Genomic DNA, 23,086 nt, shown 5'->3' on the forward strand with positions numbered 1-23,086 from the left:
ACCACGTATTTTAATTATCTACATTTTACAAGGCTATTAGACTAAAGTATCTTCGATTACTCTATCAGGAGGAGATGCTTTAGTGAACAAGTGATTTTTTTTTATAGATATATAGTAAACAAGTGATAAGTGACTTTTATGTTACATTTCATAGATATATAGTGAATTCTGTGTAAAAGCTCCCTTTCTTAGCGAGTAGGGTATTTTAATTATCAACTTAGAGAGATACTGATAATGTGATGACACTTTAAACACAAAAATATAAAGAACATCTTTATACATGTGAAAATTTTGGAGATATTTTGGCGCAAACTATACTTATCAATACAATAGAAAATTTTCTCCCTGGTCTTAGGTAGCACCAGCCCCCTTCTCAGGTGCAAGAAATGAAGAGGCTAGTTATCTTACTCATGTATGTTTCATGATCTTTCTACAATTAATTTTGAAGTAAAAACAATTTTAGGAAAAAACTATTCTAAGTAGCTTATGGGTGTCAAAATTGATTTTGAAGAAATAGAAGCTAATCTAAACATGCTATCACCCGGGGTTCTGTCTATTCAACTTTGGGACAGCACGTTTCAGTCGCACACAAAAATTAACCCTAGAGAGCCCAATCACACATCAAAACTTCATAGATGACCCCATTCTTGGATATTATCGAAATTTGAAAGGAGGGGGAATTTACATGATATGCAAAAACAGCACCAATCTCCCCTGACCCCTCACATTTGAGTGCCAACAATAATAACATTTCTTGGAACTTTGACCAACTTATGTCTTCTTCTGTTTCATGTCAACTTCACTACTGAGGAGTTGTTCATATTCCCGTTCCAGCTGCACAGAGAATGCACTACAAGTAAAAACAAAAGCAAAAGGCAAATTCTCCGAAGTCATAGGAATAACAAAATTAACTGTGACCTCACCTTTGCTTGATTAAGGGCCAACTTCATCCTCCTGTACTCTTCTTGTGCTTTCTTAGAACGGAACATAGCCTGCACACGCACTACACATCTCTCTACACGCTCTTCAGCATGCTTCCTACCGGTTCGAAAGAATTCTTCCTCTACATCACTGTTCTGACTTTGATCTTCTGTTGATTCCACGGTATTAAGATGGAGCCCCCGAAAGCCCTTTCTCTTCAAACGCCACCGCAGCACTGCTTTCTCAACCACACCAACGGACCAGAGAATTTTACGATATTGCTTCCGCGCTTTAAAGCACCTGAAAGCAGCCTGCATTGCAACAACTCAAGTGATTTATTATATAAAGCTCAGTTGCATCAATTGATGAAGAATAATATACTTGCATGGAAGGTTTCAGAGGGAAAGAGAAGAAGGGTAAAATTTTAAATTCTAAATTATATTCTCTTATTTGATATTCTGTAAATGAAGGAAATAAAATGATAGACTAGCATAGATTTATTGACAGTCGTTTGCTTACTTTTATAAACATTATTACATAACTCTTAGTTTAAAAATAAAAAATTGCCTTTACGTCCCTTTTGCTCTAAAACCATCCATACAAACACACCCTAAATGATCTTTTGTGCTCATACTTTGCACAAAAGTCATATTTATGGACAGAGATATTTTCTGAGACAGTAATAGGAGACACACATTCGCTGTTTAGGGAAGTTTTTTTTTGTTTTCATTGGTGCGGTAGTAATAGGAGACAGTTATGAGTGTGCTGTGGCAGTTTTATGGACAGAGAGATATTCTCTGCAGGAGTTTCTGAGGGGCAGCAAGAAATTGCTGTAACTTCTATGATTTGATGTAATTTAGCTCTATTTTCATTCTGTGTTCTATCAGACTATCAGGAATGATATAGGCAGGAAGAGTAGCTCTTACTTGAATTTTAATTGCCTGACGACGCATGTTGAGAAATTCTTTACGAATCTTCCATGTACGGAATGTATGCTGAATTCGAGCAGCAGCTGCCATCATTTTTCTTGTCTCAAAGTTGCGAAAGGCATGCTGAATCTTCATTGCTGCCACTATATCACGCGCTTCAGCTTCTGGACTGGAAAACTCAATTGCCTCAGTTCGCAATTTTAGGGAGTGCTCCCTAAATGCAGCTTGTATGCGCGACGCTGCCTCAGCAGCTGTTCGGTACGCTGCCAAAGTGTCCTTCAGGTTCAGCTGGTCCTCGGTAAGGTTCTCATAATTTACCGGATCATCCATGGTAGTTTCCAGTGAACCCCTGATATTTCCAGCTAAGCTCATGTCATTAAACTGCTCAACCAGAGACTTCTCTGAAAGGTAAGCTGCTAAGCCATCATAGCCCCTCATATAAGCAAGATCAGCAGCAGTACATCCACCAGGGTTTTGTGCAGTTGGATCTGTGACCAAATTTGGCTTTGCCCCAGCAGACAACAGAGTTGCAACCATTTTCTCTCTAAAGATACAGATTTTAAATCAGATACAGTATTATCCAATAAAATAATCATTCAAAATTCAAACAGCCTACTTTACCTAAAATCATGCTATATTCGCATAGGTTATGTTAATTCTAGTTATCTGTAGGGGAAAAAGAAACAGGAGAGGAAAGAACTTGGATGATGAAATCATGTCAGAAGGATGCTTGGGTCAACATGGTTGCAGCAGAACTAATGGTTTAAACAAATGGGGTGTATGTGCATTATACCTTCCACAATATGCTGCCCAGTGAAGTGCTGTCCATCCAAATTTATCGCGGAAATCCAGTGACAAGCCTGACCATGAAAATAAGGAAACGGCCCAATTATATCCCAAAATTGCACACAAATGTATTACACTCTGGCCTTGTGCATCAAACTCAGTAGTCTTAGAGCCTGAAACAATTCCTTCCAAAATCCATTCCTTTAATCTGTTTTTCAATGCAATTCCAAAAAGGGCATCTTTTGCTTGTGAAAATGGAATTTGGTTGTCTTCGGTTGATTTGATTAAGTATTGCCAACTATCGGAAATAAATGCTGTTTTGAGAGCAAATTCCTTAGCCTCCTCCAGTCTATTAGGTGACACTTTACAAGAGATAATATCAAGAGTCTGTTGTTTAGCAAAGAGCAAACAAGCAAGCCTCATTTCAAGTCGAAATTTATCCCAGCTGTCCTTCTCTTCCAAAGAAGCTGCTGGGTCATGCAAAACAGGAGTACGATACTCAAAATTAACAACTTGGCTTATCGGCTTATGACCATCAAAGCTCAAGAAGAGATTCACGAATCCAGGAGAATGTGATGATACCCAGCATCTGTAGACCCCGTTCTGAACAATTTCTGCAGGAACGCTTACATCACCAATGACACACAATAGATTGTACTTTGAGAGCTGCAGATATTCCTTAAGAAAGAATCCAGTCACCAGGACCTGCAAGAAGTTAAAGGAACTTGGAAAGTTTAGCAAACATTTAATGGTAAGAAAACATGCAGCAAACTTATGATTTGATCATGTAGCAAGTAATTACTGAGCTAAATATTGTTACACTTCATAAAAATCAAGATGTGCATGCCTGTGGCCAAAGAGCCACTCATAACACCAACTGAAAATGAACTGCCACCCAGAAAAAAAAAACTATAATCCTTATTTCTCACGGGGTTTATATTCACAGTTTATAGCTCTGCCACCCAGAAAGTATTCTGAAATATTGATGATTGATTAATATTAACGTGATTCGGAAGTTAACCTTCTATATAAATGTAATACTTCTGAATCACATTAAAATCAATCAAATACCAATAAATTATTCAGAATACTTCCAATTTAAATATGGTATCAAGGCCTATCCTAGATCCATTTATTGGGCAACCCGCAGATGTTCAGTCCTATAAACTTCACGCTGTCCAACCCTAGGTGTGAAGAGGGTGTTTTAAGGTCTCACATTGACACTAAATAATTCCTATAAACAATCTTCACCCCTAAATCTAACTTTTGGGGTAGACTTAGGTCTAACCCAATTTGTAAAATGAATAAAATCTAAACAATAAAATTGTACCTTATCTTAATCTATCACAAAAGAATCATAACAGTATAAAATCTAATCCCAACAGAATCATCTCCACAAACTATATCCTAACAAATATCTCAACAATAGCTTTCAGCTTTGGAATTCAACCAGAAACCAAGATTGAATGAAAAGACTGGGAAATTAACAGTTATAAATCTATACGATAGTGTTAACTGTTAGAGAGAGATATACTTAAAAGATAAAGTGGAAAAGGAAACCTTTGATTTCTCGGCGGAAGACACCCATGCAGGGGACACATCAGTGATATTAAATACTTGTCCTGGCAGAAAATGTTGCTGATTATCCACTACCAGAGACGAATATGGTTCTTGAATGGATGATACTGAGGATTCAAGCGCTGACCCATCGGCTGAACATGGTGAATCAGACATGATGTGGTTCACCCACATTCCAAAGCTGTCCTGACTTTGCAATGTGTCATTGACTGAAGGGTCCAAGGAATCAACACCACCTAGAGAGACAGGATCATTCCTTTGCTCATTTGGATTTACTTGATTGTCCACTGTCTGAAGATTAACACCTTCTGAAAAATTGTAAGGAACACTATTGCTTCCAGCAATTGGCTGAGTTAAATTATTAAAAGTAGGATTTTCTGCAGGTGGATTGCTGGCTACCTGGTGACAAAAATCATATATAGGTTACAGCAGCAACAATTACAAAGCAAGTATCTCAAGAAAAAGTATGGAAACAAGGTTCAAGGATATAAATTAGAGCGGTGCGATTGAGAAAGAAACAACCTTGCCTTCCCCATAATTTGAAGGCCACTTCTTCAAAATGGTTGTCTTTTATGTGAGATTTGAAATAACATAGTAAAGGAATAAAAGCAGCTTTTTAACTCCTTAACATCCGCAGAAACAACATTTTCCTAGTGAAAATAAAACACATGAAGTGCTGCCTTGCTGGATTTTGAAAGCCAGCATCTATTAAGTTTGTTGCCAAAGAAATATAATAAAACCTCTTTTACATTTATGCTTTCGAAAAAAGAAAATAAAACTCTATTACATATATTTAAAAGTGGATGATAGGGTTTTATGATAAGTTTCAAATGACCAGTCTAACATTAAGGAGGCCAAATTCTTGTGGTGATGTGCAGCTTTGTCATTCTTTAGTATGTTTGGTTAGAGCAGAATGCCAGCATTTCTAGGGGTTTCTTAGCTCCTTGGTATGCTTGGATAGGTTCCTAGTTTTGGCATCTCTCTAGAGTTTACTCATGGATATTTCATGGGAGTTTCCATAACCAATGTGGAAAGAGATAGGTCAGTTTTGTTGCATCTTTCTTCTTCCTTGTCCTTTACCATTTTCGGTATTGGAGGATATCTTAACCTTCACCTAGTTATGCTCCAGTACTTCACTTCTTTGGTCCTTAATAAAATTTATCTTTCCATATAGAAAAGGAAAAATAATCAAAGGACTAAATGTCCATCACAAAGCTTGAATGAGAAAGGACAACAAAGAATAGAATAGTGAATACAAATGAAAGAAAGATAATATTTTCTTACATTGCCAAAACTATTATTCCGTAAAATTTGATTTTGTCTGTCAAAATAAGGAAATTTGCCTGCAAAAAAGTTAAGTTTAAGTTAAAATAAAATAATGAGGAGCATTCCAGATAGTTTAGCTCCACCAATTACCATTTACCTCCATTAGTTGTAGCAGAGGTGCTAGGATCGCTTACAACCACCAGGTCATCCCATTCAAGTGTATTAAGCTCATGAAGCTTCCGTTCATGACTTTCGACTCTTATATAATCATTAACCTCTGTTTATCTCCAAAATGAAAGGAATGAGAATGAGAGTATAAATCTTATTAAGTAAAGACAACTATATTATCCTTGATTTGTTTTGTCAAAAAAATTAATGCCGTTAACAGTTTATTTATTTTTTATTAAATCAAGGCATCAACAATACAACCAGTTATATAGAGCATCATAACCAAGAAAGAAATTCTTATCTTCTGCTTTCTCTGGAAAGATGACCATAACAAAAATGTGGGGGGAGGAATTTATGTGCAATATATAAGGCTTACACACGATACATGTTCTTTTCACTCAACTCATTATCCTGGTTTTCATTGTTTCCAAACAAAGCTTTAACATCTTTAAAATTGAAACATGAATGTTTCAAATAAATGTCATCAACCCCATACTGATAGCATTCAACAATATAACTTGTAAGAGGACAGACTGCAATAATTTATATCACTCACCACCAGTATATGCAGTTGTTGTCCCTGAATCTATTTCTTCTGATAAAATCAGTGGTGCAGTTGGATCAGAGGCCGTAACAGAGTTTGAATTTACAGGAGAACCATGCAACTGTATCATATATCACAATTTGAAGAATGTTATAAATCCAAGTTATATTCGTACTCGATAAAATGTTGAAACATAAATGGCACCATAAACATGAGTTTGTGTCTAATTATAAGCATGCATTAGTTTTTTAACTGTATTCACAAAATGAACCTAAAATGATGAAATCCTAGCACTGACATCCAAGTCATCTTTCCAAAAGAATTTCATCCAAATTTTTAAAAGACTGAAAGGAAAAATAAGCAATTTTTCAACCAAATGAAACAATGAGCAGGATATAAACTTTCATATAAGAATCTGTTTTTAATACTGTTGCAAGGAAAGCAACCTTAAATTCTCTTAAATTTATAATTTTCCAATGATATGATATCTATCACCTCTGCCACAAAAAGTCATCACCCTTTAGTTGTAATAAGTAGAACAGAGACTTAGACTCCAACCCTAGCCAAATCTTGAATAAAGTAAAAGAGTAATTATATGTGATATATATAATAGAAAAAAGTAGAGCAGCACAGTAACGAACTGTCAAGTTTTATAGATCAGACTGAGATAAGCAGATGAAAAAATATTCAGTTGTTAATGATAGCATGCATTAAACAATATTTGACGGTCTTCATGCAAGCTGGTAACCATAATGGTCCTACTAATGATAGATGTGTGAATATTATGTCATGCCACGGCCCCCAGCTGAAGTTTCCCACAACATATGAAATAGGACAAAACACGAAATGTAATATAAATTGCTGTCCCACTTGTCATACTTATCAACCTTTGGAGCTCATATCCATCATCAAATTTGTGACAAGGCTGCAAATCCATTGTTGGAGATATTCCTTCAAACGCATGTAATGGTAAACAACAAGTTGGTTCATAATACCCATAAACGAAAGAGCCTGTGCACTATGCGCAGAGTGCAAAAGAAAATTCCATCCATAACAACAACGAAAACCTTATCCCTCTAAGTGAGGCCGGCTACATGGATCACATGATCCATATTAAAGATACAGCCATTTTTACATTGGCTGCCATAGGTCTAACACAACCTTCCTCCTTTACCCGAGAATTTTTTTCTTATAGACTTAATCATGGTGTATCCAGACATGTTCAAATGGCTAAAAACTACATTACCAACCTAAGGATCAGGGAGTCATCAAGTGGCTAATGACAACAGACATATGTGAACTTATTTTCAACCAAAAACAACATACACATGGCACATAAAAATCAGTTTGTGAGGAGAAATAAATTTTTTTTGAAAGGGATAAATCGAGAAAATGGTAAAGACAAACCTCCTGTGTTTCCCGGTAATGAACAAGGACTATGTGTTCCAAACTCCTGAAAAGAAAGTAGTGCAAGCAATATTGAGTCGCATTATAATTTGCAAATTTAATTTAATTCTATGCTTTAAACTAAATATATGAATTATTGAAGTACCACCATTACTACTACATAATTCATAGGTATGGACATGCATAACATGTTGTAATTGGGGCCTTAAAAGTTAAGTTAACAATTGATATGCATACTTATCAAGCAGCCAATAACATCTACGAACAAAGTTTGGGTGGTCTTGGCCATGTGCATAATATACATGGATCCTTTCTTCATTACCAACCTGATTAATGGGGAAAAAGAATGACCAGAAAGAATGTCATAAATCAGAATGAAATTAATGACTCAATCTAACATCATAATCAATAGTAATAAACTGCAGGAAGGAAATATGACCACACATAATAAACACTATGATATGATGATAAGACCAAGGGCAGAAACATAACCCAGACTGAATGATAAAGGCGCATTGAATCACTATACACAAACTGTATGACATACAAACCAGAAATCATGAATTACATAAATTAAACATCATCCAGTCAGTTACTACAGCATTTACAGATTTAACAGATGGTATCTAAACTTAGTACATACTAAAATTCTCATTAAAATAAAACAACTAATCATGCAGAAAATAACATCGATTTTGACAGCAACGATAGAATTGTTAAAGTGGAAACTGAGTTCCAAGAAGTCATATATCTGTTAAGATTGAACCGAACCCTTATCAGGTTACTTGCCCTGCCCTCTATTACCTTTGTGTGGCAATAGTTTATTCCCTTCATAATTCATATTGCACATTAACATAAAAAGAAAAAAAATTCCCTTCTACAATCTGTTAAAGAAGCTACATTCCATACACTAGCTGCCTCCGTAAAGTTCAAATTCAGACAAATATAAACACCCAAGAAAATGAAAGTCCTCACTTTTAAATGCTCATGGGCTTCTTTAACAGTTTTCCCATCCTTTTTCTTTTTCCAGTTGTAACCATCTTTTCGAAAGTTCCTAAGCATCTTGCGGTCAAATAATACAATAGTACCACCTGTTTACACACAAAATGATAGTAGTAATAATGACATTGTCCCTTGAGATTTGACATCATCTAATTATTCATAGAAAAAATACATAATGTGGTTTTATACCTCTTTATTCATGATGTGTAAAATTGGCAGATGCTTTATTTTTATCTTTTTATGAAAGGAAGCGATTCATTAAGGTAAAAGGTTAGAAGCAGAAGAAAACAAAGATTATAGAATAAGAGGTCCTCCTAAAATTTGAAAAGAAAATTCAAACAGAACAGATAAAAAAAATGTGAAACGAGATTTGAAGGGCCTAGAAGTTCACAAAATTTATAAAAACAAGCTAATTGGGAAATGCTAAGGAGTATGATTATCATGGAATGCTTTCTATAAGAAGCTGCCTAAAATGCTTTACAGAAATGAAGAATCAGAGACTAAAAAACCAGTAATAAAGAGGATGAGATGACAAACAGTCTGTAAAAAATTGAATGGTAGAGCAGAATGAAAATAATGCATATCCAATTCACAAACATCAAGTGACTGCTAATAGAAATAGACACTTACTTTTGGGTAAATTCACTGGCTTGACATTAATGGTGAAATACTTGTAATTACAAAGCATGGCATGAATCTCATTGGGACGAAGCCACCTGGTTCTTGCTTCCTCCATAATGCTCCCCACATCCAGCTCTGGGACATATGAACGAAAAAAATTCAAAACCACAAATAAATGAAGATGGTTTAACATGCAGTGCTCATTGCCCAAGTAATACTTAGTCCAGATAAGATTTTCAGAGGGAAGAAGAAAGTAGGAAAAGAAATGCATTGTGAAAAATATTAATCACAATCTTAGAAAGAATAGGTTTCTACACCATTCTACCATATTGAATGAAATCAAATACTTCAATTCTTTTCGTTAGTTTCCTTTAGTATGCCTGGGAAAAGACTACAATTCGTGCAATATTAAACTTCCGGGATGATTAAGATCAACAAGTTCAAGCTAGATGTTAGGAGCTAGGACATTGTGTTTGGACATCTAGTACTACTCACCATATTAATAATACACTCTGCATTGATCACTGTGAGATACTAACAAGACACAAAAAATTAATCTGATACTTTTAACAGTTAAAAAAAAACTCCACTTTGTGTTTGCCACCCTAAGAAAACAGGACAGAAACACACACACACACAGAGGACAAGAGGGTAGTTTCAAAATTGATATTGGAAAAAAATGCTTCAACTAAACAACATATCAGCATAGCTCAAAGACCATGAGTGAAGTAGGTACCTTGCAATGTGTGGAATCCATGTATCTCTGAACCCGCCAACTGACCTGCTAAGTTATTTGCCATGATATTATAAACCTCTTGGAGATTCCCAGAACCCTTCTCTTACCGTAATAACAGCAACAGCATAACTAACAACATTATCAATGAAACAATCAGCGAAAGATGTCTTAACCAATGAGAACAATCAACGTTCCCTGAGAATGTCAATGAAAAATTAAAAGGGTAGTGAGAGATGGCAGAAAAGATTATAACTTTACCTGATTATAGAGAAGGGTCTGTTCGGATTGGAAGAATGAGAAATATGATCGCCTCGTCGGAGCTGAATAGGAGTCTGTTCTGTTTCTTCAGGTTTTTCTATTCCATTGTCTGAAAAAATAAATAAGAACCGAATATGATTAATTTTTTTTGAAACTGAATATGATTAAAATTACTAATAAATAAATAATAAATTCCTATACTTATGATGGAAAAAAGGCAAAAAGCACAACAAATCAACATTTCAGTAAATTATTTCATTTATGATTAAAGTATATTTATATATTAGTCTTTAAATATAAATTTATATATCCAACAAGTGTCGGTCGCCGTGGTTAAAAATAATTATTAAAACCCTTAGTTTGAAAGTTAATTCCTATGAACCACATTGTTACGTAGACCCATAGACGGTTGACCTTCATCATAGGCGAGTTAAAATTGTACGAGCAAATAATACACAAATTTTCCAAGTGTAAAAAAATACAAATTTATATTAGAATAATTTCTCAAAAATAATTGCCGAATATCTTTTGTGTTATCACTTCAATTCCAATTTTTCATAAAGATAAATAGATTTAAGTATATTTTCTATCTCTTCAAATATAGCTAAATTTATTTGAGTGGTTTAAAAAAAACAAACTTCTTCTACTTTTTTAAATCATGTGGTTTTAGTTCAAGAGTTTTTTTTTTTAAAAATTATATTCGAGGGTTAAAACTTAGTGAAAAGAAAACTATTCTTTATGTAGAGAGTATCACATAAATGAAACATGAAATGAGTAAAATTAAAAGAAGGAAAAGCATCATAAGTGTGCATAAGCATGATAGGAAATAACTGTTGAGAATGACTCATAGGCCACAGTGTCATTGGGGCAATGAGCCAGGGTCTGCGTAGCAGACCCATGTGGTACGGTTTAGGGGTATTATTATAAATTGAATCGTTAGTATCTCTATATAAGCTTGTAACACTGTAACCCTAATTATTGTATTCATAAGAGAATCAATAAACGGAACTATAGTTGCTCTATAGTCACAGATGTAGGCAATTTGGCCGAACTGCGTGAACAAAACTTTCATGTGTTTCTCTCTACTCTTGATCTGTATTTGTGTCGTTGTTCCAACAATAACTCATTTTTATTTGTAGATAAATCAATAATCGAGATAACCTTCCTAAAAATATACTTCCGGTAGTAATAAGAGCATTGGCTAGCTGACTTATTGATCTCCCTGATCAGATGAGCACAATCCCTCCCTTCCTCGTCCCCCCTTTCAATTAAAATCCTTCTTAAGTCTCATCTTCTTCCCTTCTTTGAACTAAACACATTTTTAGAATTTTGGATGAAAAGGTGTAGTGTCATATACTAGCTAGTTCATATAATGTATACATATATATTATTTTCTCATACTATAATAATAATGAGACCTCACAGTCTCACACCACTACAAGTCTACAACAACCACTAGTCACTAGACATTTTCAACCACCACATCCACCAAAATCAGGGGCGGACCCACAGCCAGCCCAGGGTTCAGTTGAACCCCCTGAAAAAAAAAAATTCCTACTTACCCCCCTGTAGTATTTATTTTTTGAACCCCCTGAGAATTCTAATTTGCACCCTAGACCCCAACTCCTCTCTCACACACTCATCACGTCAGATCTCTCTCACGCTCTTCACTCTCATTCTCTGATTTCTCTCAGTCTCTCACGATACACCACAACTCCACAAGCACTCTCACCCATCAACGCGCACCACCACCGGCCACCACCACGCCGGCCGCCGCACCACCACTGTCCAGCCGTGCCTCTGGCTCTGCGGTTCTACAGGTATGGCTGATTTTCCTAACCCTAAATGACAAAATTGATTTCCTTTCTCTTCTCCTTTCTCAAGCTTGATTTCCCTAAATTGATTTCTTGTCTTTCTCTTCTCCTTTCTCAAACTTGATTTCCCTAAATTGATTTCCTCAAATGTCATAATTTCATTCAAATGATGCAAGAAATAGGAATTTCAAGTTTTCAAAGTATGATTGGCTTGTTAGTTGTTAATCCAAGCTTTGGTTCAACCTGATTATCATATGAGCTATGAAGGTGATCAGTGGTCTTATAGAATGGGTTGATTGGGTTTTATCAAGGTTTTTCGAGGTTAATCCAAGCTCTGGTTCAACCTGATTATCACTTTGTCTATGCTGTTCTTAAGGCCATTCATGTTCTGTGTTCTTGTCAATTTCTAGCTTAGCAAATGGCCTTCATAATATAAACTTCTCAGTTCTAGTTTACACGTGAGTTGGTGTTATACTGTCAGAGTAGTTATGTAGTTCAGAAATCTGAATCAGATATCTACTGGTATTTTTGGTCCTTTTCATTTTTTTTGAACCACCTTGTAGGCGTACAAAAAAAAATGAAGTCCACCAGAAAGAAAAAATAGCCTTGTTACCCTTGTATGTTATTCTTTGAAGGTACTGAACTTAATTGACCACTATATGTTAGAAGTAAATGATTGTGCAAGTCTGATCTAGTAGATGATGTGTCTAGTTGGGGAATGTTGGGCATGTCTAATGTTATGCTGCAGAAGGCTTGCTATTACAGGTCTCTTTGATTGTCTTCATTAATGTTGTTTGCTGTCTCTTGAGAAGGAAGGGTGTTTGTTTGCCTTGAGCTAATTTGGCTGTGGAGTCGTGGAACCTGAGGAAAGAGTACCGTGAGGACTTGTTATGCTGTTGTTTCGTTTTTTTCTTCTCTTTTGTTCAAGTGCTCTAGTTTTTTTTTCCTTGTTTTGATTAGTGCTGTAGTTTTATTCATTGCTGTAGCTTTATTATTATGTTGCTTCTCTTACTTAGGAGAGTTTGTTTTCCCGAGGCTTATTCCTTATCAATGAATTTCTCTTTTCTAAAAGAAAATATTGTGTTGGGTTGTGAATTTTAACTTCATTGATAGCATAATGCATGGAGAATCTACTAGACACAATAATAGGCTAAGTGGAGGAGAAATCTTTATCATTGTTAATATGACACTATGCAATCTATATCAATTCTTACTTTTGAAGAGCTAAAGAAGGTAAATCCCCCTAGTGTCGGTTAATCCTTGTTGTGTTGTGCAAATATGCAATAGTTTGAAATACTTCATGATAACAAAGAATCAAAAACTTCATACCAGTGTTATAGAATATGATAGCAGCCACATATAGTGCTATGTCTAAGAAATGGAATACTACCAAACTGGGTTATGCAAAAGCAAACTACAACACAATCCTCTTAAAAGCACAAATAAATTCCACATTATCTTTCTGTGTTTTTGTTATGGTCTATTGTAGTGGGATTGATTAATTTAATTTCACTTTCTGTGTTTATGTTCTTGTATAATTTCTGATGTATAAACATATTACAGTTGTTTTTATGTATATTTTTATCGATTTGCTCATTTGAAAAATTTGAACCCCCTGACCCGGGGTCCTGGATCCGCCACTGGTTGCAGATCGATGGCGAAGGACATAGACGAGTTGCCGAAGAACGCAGCGAACTACACGGCGTTGACGCCGCTCTGGTTCTTAGAGAGAGCAGCTCAGGTGCATCCCAACAGAAAATCGCTCATCCATGGATCCCGTCACTACACGTGGCACCAGACTTACCAGCGTTGCCGTCGATTCGCCTCCGCTCTTTCCAACCACTCCATTGGCCTCGGAAACACCGTACTTCTCTCTCCCTTTCTCTGTTTTTTTATTACTCTGGTTTGCAAGATTGCTCGGATCCATGTTTGAAAATCTTTCTATAATTGCTTCAAAATAATATTTAATTATCGGAAGAAGTTGTGTGAGAGTAGCTTCTAACTAGCAGAATTGATTCTAGATGGAAATTGTTATTTGTTTTCTCTAAATCTCTTTTTGTCTGGATACATTTGCTTTACCATCATCCATGGCCATACAATACTATTTTGTTCGTGTTCACGTGTCCAATAGCCTTTTACTTTTTTTTTGTTTGGCTGTAAAGGTCTAACACAACCCTCCTCCTATGTCCGGGCTTGGGCTACGCAAGCATAGGTAGAGTCAATAATAGTATCGCTCATAATTTATTTTTTAATCGAGCTCAATGACGTAGTGTGATCAATATAATCGATCTTACTTGGTGGGATAAGACCTTTGTTCTTCTTGTTGTTTTTTTTAACATTATTTCATGGTAAAGGACGAAAGTGGTAGGAAAATTAGTTTTGTCTGATTGCAAATTTGCAATTGAGGTAGGATGATGACACTTTTCAGGAAAATATACTTTCATATTGTAGTCACTTAGAAATACTAGAAAAGAGAATTTTCTGATGAAAATAAAAAAGAGAAATGAGATATATAATCAGTGATTTGATAATAAAAGATATATACATATAGCAGGAAAAGAAAAGGTGGAAATGCAATGGAAGAAAAAATGAGTGTGAATGTATGTATAAGTATATTATTTTTAAAGGTATTTTTTCTTACAAAATAATATTTTTGTCACTTTTTTTTGAAAAAATTCAAGTATAGTAAAATAAAATAATAGTTATAAAATTAAAATTATCAGGAATTATTAGTCTCTATTTATAATTTAGTTATTAAAATTAAAATTACGGGAGCCAACTTGGTTCAAGTGGTACATGGGTTCAAATATTGTATATAGAAAATACTTATTTGGCGGTTCCCCGGGATTGCTTCATATGGAGGGAATTTGTGTTAGACCCAAAAAAAGAGATTAAAATTATGTGAAGAATTAACTTTCTGAAAATATATAACTCGGATCGCTCAACATATTGAAAACCGTTAAGATTTTGATTGAGCATATAACAAATCAATAGATTTAACCTTTACTAGAGTAGCAAAATTTTTCAAACTATAAGGGCATGAATATTGTTTTATGTTGTATGGACTAGGGAGCATGTTTTGTTCACACTTGAGGCTTGCTTCACACTGGTTATATAGTCCTCTTAGTTTGTTTTGGTTTTAGGCCAAGTTCTAAAATTAAAATGTCAATAATTTTCTCTATGCCATTGCTAACAGGTAGCTGTTATTGCACCCAACATTCCAGCACTTTATGAAGCTCATTTTGGGGTTCCAATGGCAGGGGCTGTATTGAACCCTGTTAACATCAGGCTCAATGCATCCACAATAGCTTTCCTTCTTGGTCATTGCACAGCAGCAGTAGTGATCGTAGACCAAGAGTTCTTTTCATTGGCAGAAGAAGCCATGAAAATATGGTCTGAGAAAGCCAAAACCTTCAAGCCTCCAATTCTAATTGTTATTGGTGATGAAAACTGCGACCCTAAGGCACTTCAATATGCTTTGGACAAAGGAGTCATTGAATATGAGGACTTTCTTCAAAGTGGTGACCCTGAATATGCATGGAAACCTCCAGAAGATGAGTGGCAGAGCATTGCTTTGGGTTACACGTCAGGTACTGTTATGAACCAATTTTCCCAAAAGTTTAAGCTGTTAGGTGAAGACACATGAATGAATTTATATTACATTTCTAACAGGTACCACTGCTAGTCCCAAGGGTGTGGTGTTGCATCACAGGGGAGCTTATTTGATGTCTTTGTGTGGAGCTCTTGTTTGGGGAATGACTGAAGGAGCTGTATATCTTTGGACACTACCCATGTTTCATTGCAATGGGTGGTGCTACACTTGGACACTTCCAGCCATCTATGGCACTAACATTTGCCTTCGCCAGGTGAACTAATGCTTGATGCTTGATGGGTTTGGTTTCCCCCTGTATTTATTTGAGTTACTGAAACAAATTGTGACTAACTTGTTATCCTTTTTGTATTGAGTAATTTGTAGTGTTCTTGCATGCATTGTTCATATGAATTTGACTCCTCTAAGGTGAGAGAGTCACTTTAGAGTGTAAAGTAAACTACCACAACCATGGATTGAGAAATCAATGGCTGAAATTTAAAGAATATCATAATTTGTTATACTGGTGCAAGCATATAATCTTAATCACAACCATCGATTTCTCAATCAACTGTTAGGATAACTTTACATTCTAAAGTGATTCGCTCACTTTAGTGGTGTCAAATCCTGTTGACATGTTGTAATTCTACCTTCAGTTTTGGTGTGCAATCATTGATGCTAATGCAATTTGATGTATGCCTCCTTGAGCACATGGTTGATGATAGACTGATAGTTTTAGATGATTGTGGCATGATCATTTCTATATAGTAGTCTTCAGGTAGTTTCTTGGTTGATAGCATGCTACTTTAAAGTCTAAACTCTTTTCAGAGTTGTTTTCTTTAAATGCTAGTTAGTTGATTGTCAAATAGATATCTACCCTCAAATCACTTTTTCTTGATGTGTTATGTAGGTAACAGCGAAGGCGGTGTATGAAGCCATTGCAAAATACAAAGTGACTCATTTTTGTGCAGCACCTGTGGTTCTTAACTCAATAATTAATGCCCCACCTGAGGATACCATTCTTCCTCTACCCCATGTGGTACATGTGATTACAGCTGGGGCTGCTCCTCCTCCTTCTGTTCTTTCTGGCATGTCGCAACGAGGATTTCGCGTCACGCACACTTACGGTCTCTCAGAAACTTATGGCCCTTCAGTCTATTGCGCCTGGAAACCCGAGTGGGACTCGCTTCCCCTTGAAACTCAAGCCCGGCTCCACGCAAGGCAAGGGGTTCGGTACATTGTCTTGGAAGGCCTTGACGTTGTGAACACAAAAACCATTAAACCTGTTCCTGCTGATGGTAAAACTGTTGGTGAGATTGTGATGCGGGGTAATGCTGTGATGAAAGGATACCTAAAGAACCCGGAAGCTAATGAAGAGACCTTTGCAAATGGATGGTTTCACTCCGGGGATCTTGCTGTGAAGCATCCAGATGGATATATAGAAATCAAAGACAGATCAAAGGACATCATAATCTCAGGTGCCGAAAACATCAGCAGTGTGGAGATAGAGAATACTCTGTACTCACATCCTGCGATACTGGAGACATCAGTGGTTGCAAGGCCAGATGAGAGATGGGGTGAGTCTCCCTGTGCTTTTGTGACATTAAAACCAGGAGTGGATGCTAGTAATGAGCAGCGTCTAGTTGAGGATATACTCAAGTTTTGCAGGGCCAAGATGCCAGCTTATTGGGTCCCAAAATCAGTAGTATTTGGACTGTTACCTAAGACCGCTACAGGGAAGGTGCAGAAGCATTTGCTGAGGGCCAAGGCAAAAGAGATGGGACCTGTTAGGACGAGCAAGTTGTGATCATATCAGTGACTATGACGAAAAAAGCTTCTAGATGATGTTATGTGTGAATAGGACTGTGCTGGGTAGTGAAAGTCGTTATCTATTACAATAAAAGAGAAGCTTTTATCTCTGCTTAAAATTTGTTGAGTCAGACAATTTGTCATTCATCTATTTTAGAGTGAACAAATCCATTGTGGCCTCAGTCCTGGCTTTTAGTCCTCCTTTAGCAGAAAACTCTGTATTATCCACTCAAACTAAGTAAATTAGAATTACGAACCTTACTCCACCAGTGTGTTGCAAGTTGAATGTTGAGTTCTGGGATATAGGTTGGGTCCTTTAACTGGCCTGGAATAAAGGAACCAAGAATCTGAGTTGCTCTGATCATAGTACTATCCACCTTGTATGGTATGGGCGTATGGTTGTGGTAGATGAACAACCATTTATGACACCTATCGTGCCACTGTCAAGCCATTCCTTTTCTCCCCTCAAAACTTGTGCTTACTGTTGATTTTTGGTGTTGCATTTTGTTAGATGTTGATCTTTTCTCATTATTTGTTGTTTTGAACACCAAAGCAAAGCATATGTTAATGCTCTTGCAATGATTGTTGAGGGAAGAACAGGAGATAGCACTGTACCATATACCACATCGAAGAGGAGAATAAGTTGTGAGGAGAATTTATAGTCCCACATCGAAAACAGCAGACAAAGTTACGAGGAGGTTTGGTTATAAAAACGAAATGCGTGTCACCAAGCAACATACTTACCTGGACGGGATCTATGGGTGATCAAGAAGGCCCATGTTCTAGGGTAGTGACCTCCATTGCACTCTGGAGGGGTGCTACCCTAAGGTCTACCCAAGTGGTGGAGCCTACGTCATAATTTGTGGCAGTGGGGGCCTGCGTTCGCGCGGCCCCCTTCAATATTAGTCTAAATTTTATTTGTATCTACATATTTCGTCCTCAATCTTTTGATAGATTGAGATTACGTCCCAAGTGGGTAGGGAAAATTAAGTTCAACCTCTCGACCTAATGATTCTGTTAGTGTTAACCATTGTCATTGAATGTGCTGTTTATAGGTTACATTACTGTTTTCTTTCACATACCTTAATGCAATACTGTCGTAGTCTCTATCTCATAAATTAATTATTGTTTTCTTCTTCTTTCAACACTTGCTGTCCCAACAAATACAAGACTTCTTTACCTAATGTACCTCATGTAATTCAATCCTGTTTTCTTGCCAAGGGGCTCAGGGAAGGAAATGCAAAGTTTCTACTCAAAGTTGAAACATGAAACTAGCAAAAGAAACCTGGATTTTCAGTCTTGGAAGCCCTTGCAGCAAGAAGCAGTACATGCTCCTTGTTCACCTTTTGCAAAGACCTCAATTAAGTTCTTATCAACATTCAGAAAAGGACATTTTAAACACCTCAAGAATAACAGCACATATTAGGGGAAGCCTATGCTTTGACACTCTGGTGAGAAAGTATCATTTCTTTGGCATTTTTCGCATTCTATAAGTTCTACATTAATACTGGAGATATCAGTGGGGTGAGTCTCCGTGTGCTTTTGTGACACTAAAACCAGGAGTCGATGCTAGTAATGAGCAGCGTCTAGTTGAGGATATTCTCAAGTTCTACAGGGCCAATATGCCTTCTTATTGGGTCCAAAAATCAGTTGTTTTTGGACCATTACCTAAGATGGCTACAGGGAAGGTGCAGAAGCATTTTCTGAGGGCCAAAGAAAATCAAAGAGATGGAATCTGTTAGGATGATCAAGTTGTAATGTAATCATATCACAGTGACTATGATGAAAAAGCTGCTAGTTAATGTTATTTATATTTGAGTTAATAGGATCTCTGCTGATGTGAAAGTATTTATCTGGAAGATCCCACATCGAAAAAGTAGACAATGTTGTGTAACTTTTGTTTTCTGTACGTGCTGTGCTGTCCACTTTGAAGCCTAAATAAGTTTAGTTTAATTTGCTTAATCACTCATGTTTCTTCATAAAAGCTGTTCTTCAGTGAACTCTGTTTACAATTATCAATGGTCTGACATGCTATTAGAATTTAGAAGGTAGTAGTGTTCAATCTCATAATCAGTGGGACCTTTGTGAAGAAGACCAGAACATGAATTGCTTGTGGGGTGGCAGCAGCAATTGTTAACCGAATGGCTTTTATCAGTGATCTATGTTCAGATTCTCTTAAGTGTAAAAACAAACTAAAATTTCACCATCTTAACATTATTTTTTGTGTGTTTAATAATTACAAAAATAAAGGAAAGGTATATAATTGGTAAGATGATGGAACTTGATATGATAAAAATACATTACTAAAAATAAAAGAAAGGTATATTATGGTGGAGGGTTAAATAAAAGTACACCACATGTGAAAATCGTGCAACAAAGAAAAAAATGTGCATTATTTGTGAGTTCGCACACAATAATTGACTAGTTTTGGGCACCACTAGGCAGGGGGCTGCAGTGACCATGACCATAACGAACAGTTGACGGCGGTGGGAAAGTTATCGCCACCATCCAACCACCATGGTCACTACAACCGCCGCTCATTACCACGGTACGCTATACTTGAACATAAGAAGGTGTGATTTAGAAACGAATTCCCGTCACGGTTCGAACAAGATTCCACACACTTGGTTTTATAACCAAAGCTGCTCACAACGTTTCTACTCTTCCCGAGGTGGGACTGAATTTTTCCTCACAACGTTTTCTACCGATGTGGGACTACAAATTAATGGAGTATGCTCGGTTGATAAATGATAATTAATACTCTGCAACTGGAAGCCACCTCGCAGTTCCGCAAGCTTTTTTCAATTGGTAACCTTAAACGATTCACTTTTAATCGCTATTCTCTAAAGGGTTTTTGTGGCTTAGCTTCTCTCTTCTCTTCTCTTCCACCTTTGCCTATGTCCATGGCGATTTTCCATCACCATCTTCTTCTTCTTTTCTTCATCTTTCTATTTCATTATTCCATCATCGTAGTTAAAAAAACCCAACCCTTATCATCATCATCATCATCCTCGTTCTTCTTCCTTTTCCAATTTCCACCCTTCAGCTCAGAACTCAGGATAGAAGAACCCCACTTCCACAAGTGTACTCCTTCAATGGTTAATGGGGTCTGCTCGGTTGATAATAATCTGCAGCTGGAAGCCACTGAGCAGTTCTGCAAGCTTCTTTCAATAGGTAACCTTGAAAAATTGACCTTTAATCGCTATTCTCAGGGTTTTTATTGATTTTTTGCTGCACAATGGAACCCTCAGATTGAGGAAGTCATTCAATCTTGTGTTGTACCGCGCTTTGTTGAGTTTCTCGTTAGGGAGGATTTCCCTCAACTTCAGGTTTATTTTCCTTTTGGATGCTTAGATGATATGCAGACTCATGCAATGACTTGTAAGCAGTGTAATCAAATATCGGCATTGGTGGAATCTCATGTCGGGTTTTGGGCTCTCCACCATGACCGATATCCCGCCATGATCCACCATCCTTATTTGTCAAATATTGCAGGTTTTTTTACTCTCCGCCATAGTCCACCATCCATTAACAGCTGCTTGTATAGGCGCTGTAATAATCAATTTTTTTGTATGATTAAAAGGAGCAGTGATGCATTTTCATTTTCATTTTTTTGAACTTTTAAGTCATACATTCGGTATAAAAAATACACTGACGATCACTATTGTTTTTGGCCAAGCAGTCAAAAACCCGATTAGCTTCTCGCTGAATGTGAACACAATGGACCTCCACAACACATATGATTCTAATATGATTCACCAACTATGCATAAGGATGCAAGCTAGCACAGTCTTACGAAAGCACTCATCCTTAGTGAAACACACTTCACGTACATTTATAGCCAATACACACTTAACAGCGTCAATAACTTGAATTGAACCCAAAGCAACATCATGAAGAAGAGACTCTCGACTTAGTGTTCCCATGTGCTGAACTTTGCTGATAGAATAACTCTTGTTAAGTTTTCCATCAGTGTGCTTCCGACTAAGCGTATGCAAATGAGTCTTCTCATTATTTACCGTTTCGATCACCAACTTAGACCATATGTTAGTGCTCTTGCTACGAATGTTGATTGAATAACCCAAAGTAGCACAGTAGCAGAGCCCACATCGGAATGGAGAAAAAGTTCAGAGAAGAATCCGTAGTCCCACATCGGAAAAAGGAAAGAAAATTGTAAGGTGACTCACATCTCAAAAAGTCATTGCATTTCCCTCCAATGTGGACTCTTTAAAAGAAACAGACCAAACCATGTAACAAAAGATTCAACTTGTTATTTTAAAGAAAAATAAACATAAAAACAGAAGAGGCATTGCATTGTACGCATCACTAGTGCAGGCCATTATGGGGTTGTGCTAAATGAGTAACCATTATCTGAAACCTCTAGTGCAGGCCATTTCTTTTCTCCACTCATCACTTGTGATTGGTGTTGATTTTTGGTGTAGTATTTGTTGTTTTGATCACACCTACGCAAAGGATGCGTTAATGCTCTTGTAACAGTTGTTCAAAAATGCACTTTAGATAACTAAAAACTGAGTAACTACCAACTACTTGAATCTAAATATAAAATGCATTTGTGAGTTACTACTTGAATCAAAATGCATTTTTGTTTGAACCATTAACTATTTTTGTTCATTTGTTTTAGTGATATATTTGATCCTCATTGACTTTCTGCTCTTCGTCTATTGAAACAGAGAAGAATGTAGCAAGTGAAGCAAAGCAGAGCAGATGTGGTTTGTGTCATGTTATAGGTTCAGGATTGAATTGATGGTGTCATGTGATAGCTTTAGAATTTCAATTTCATGTTTTTCCTCTGTACTCGCATCCTTGAATAAGAGATGGAGTGAGTCTACCTGTGCTTTTGTGACCCTTACCTAAGTCAGCTACTGGAAAGGTGCAGAAGCATTTGTTGAGAGCCAAGACAAAACAGATGGAACCTGTTAGGATGAAGAAAAAAAGCTACGAGTTGATGCTATGAGTTAACAGGTCTTTGATTTTGTCTGAACCCACATCGGAAAAAAGAGACCATGTAGTGAATAGCTTTGGTTATAAAACATGTGTATGTAATCAGTTAGTTATGTGTTATTTCACTTTTATTTTATTTCATTTTTATTTATCGCTCTAAATTTGGACGGATATAATTTAAAATTTATTTATATTTTATATTATATTCTTCCAAATCTTTAGCCGATTTGATAAGAACGATGAACTTTTTAATTGTGAAGGTGGGGTACCCCAACCATCCTATTTTAGTTTCAAATTTCTGTATTCTTTATGTTAAATGTATATGGACTAATTTTAAAGTTACTATACGTACTGGCTAAATAAATGTGGGAGTTGCCTTGATTAATATACCATTTGGTTCAATTTTCTTACCTTTATTTTTTTTATAAGACAAATTTTAAAACTTTGTAAACTGAATAATACGTACAATTAACAAAATATTTGAATCTTATTAACCATTCTATATTAATTATATATCTTTTATATTTACCAACGTGAACAAATGTATATTAACTAAATAATAGAAGTACTTAACCACATATTTGAATCTTATTAACCATAATTTGTGTTGGTTCAGCTGTGTGTACAATGTACTTCTACAGTACCTGGGTTTAAATCTCATTGTTGTGAGTTATCAGGATGTGTCTTTTAGGAGTT

The 23,086-nt window shown here is 36.3% G+C and overlaps 3 protein-coding genes and 1 non-coding gene across 4 annotated transcripts; 3 read left to right on the forward strand and 1 right to left on the reverse strand.

Annotated features, from left to right (window-relative positions):
- Positions 1-256: 256 nt before the first annotated feature.
- Positions 257-10,348, reverse strand: LOC130710111 (calmodulin-binding transcription activator 5-like). Its single transcript, XM_057559264.1, has 14 exons — positions 10,217-10,348; positions 9,959-10,087; positions 9,232-9,357; positions 8,575-8,690; positions 7,837-7,925; positions 7,600-7,645; positions 6,205-6,313; positions 5,638-5,757; positions 5,499-5,557; positions 4,197-4,613; positions 2,644-3,341; positions 1,848-2,394; positions 924-1,232; positions 257-834 (listed from the first exon to the last, which is right to left on the reverse strand). The coding sequence occupies exons 2-14, from the start codon at positions 10,020-10,022 to the stop codon at positions 772-774; spliced, it is 2,763 nt and encodes a 920-aa protein (XP_057415247.1). The 5' UTR covers positions 10,023-10,087; positions 10,217-10,348; the 3' UTR covers positions 257-771.
- Positions 10,349-11,798: 1,450 nt separating this feature from the next.
- Positions 11,799-17,694, forward strand: LOC130715474 (acetate--CoA ligase CCL3-like). Its single transcript, XM_057565579.1, has 5 exons — positions 11,799-12,036; positions 13,681-13,894; positions 15,227-15,620; positions 15,703-15,896; positions 16,530-17,694. The coding sequence occupies exons 2-5, from the start codon at positions 13,685-13,687 to the stop codon at positions 17,424-17,426; spliced, it is 1,695 nt and encodes a 564-aa protein (XP_057421562.1). The 5' UTR covers positions 11,799-12,036; positions 13,681-13,684; the 3' UTR covers positions 17,427-17,694.
- A 470-nt stretch (positions 17,695-18,164) lies between these two features.
- Positions 18,165-18,325, forward strand: LOC130716445 (U1 spliceosomal RNA). The gene has a single exon (XR_009012057.1). It is a non-coding gene; the product is annotated as a U1 spliceosomal RNA (small nuclear RNA).
- A 1,683-nt stretch (positions 18,326-20,008) lies between these two features.
- Positions 20,009-22,216, forward strand: LOC130715477 (uncharacterized). Its single transcript, XM_057565583.1, has 2 exons — positions 20,009-20,602; positions 22,120-22,216. Exons 1-2 carry the CDS (start codon positions 20,176-20,178, stop codon positions 22,191-22,193), a joined length of 501 nt encoding a protein of 166 aa, XP_057421566.1. The 5' UTR covers positions 20,009-20,175; the 3' UTR covers positions 22,194-22,216.
- Positions 22,217-23,086: the final 870 nt, after the last annotated feature.

This window comes from Lotus japonicus, chromosome 4 (assembly GCF_012489685.1).
Source record: "Lotus japonicus ecotype B-129 chromosome 4, LjGifu_v1.2".
NCBI classification, from domain to species: domain Eukaryota; kingdom Viridiplantae; phylum Streptophyta; class Magnoliopsida; order Fabales; family Fabaceae; genus Lotus; species Lotus japonicus.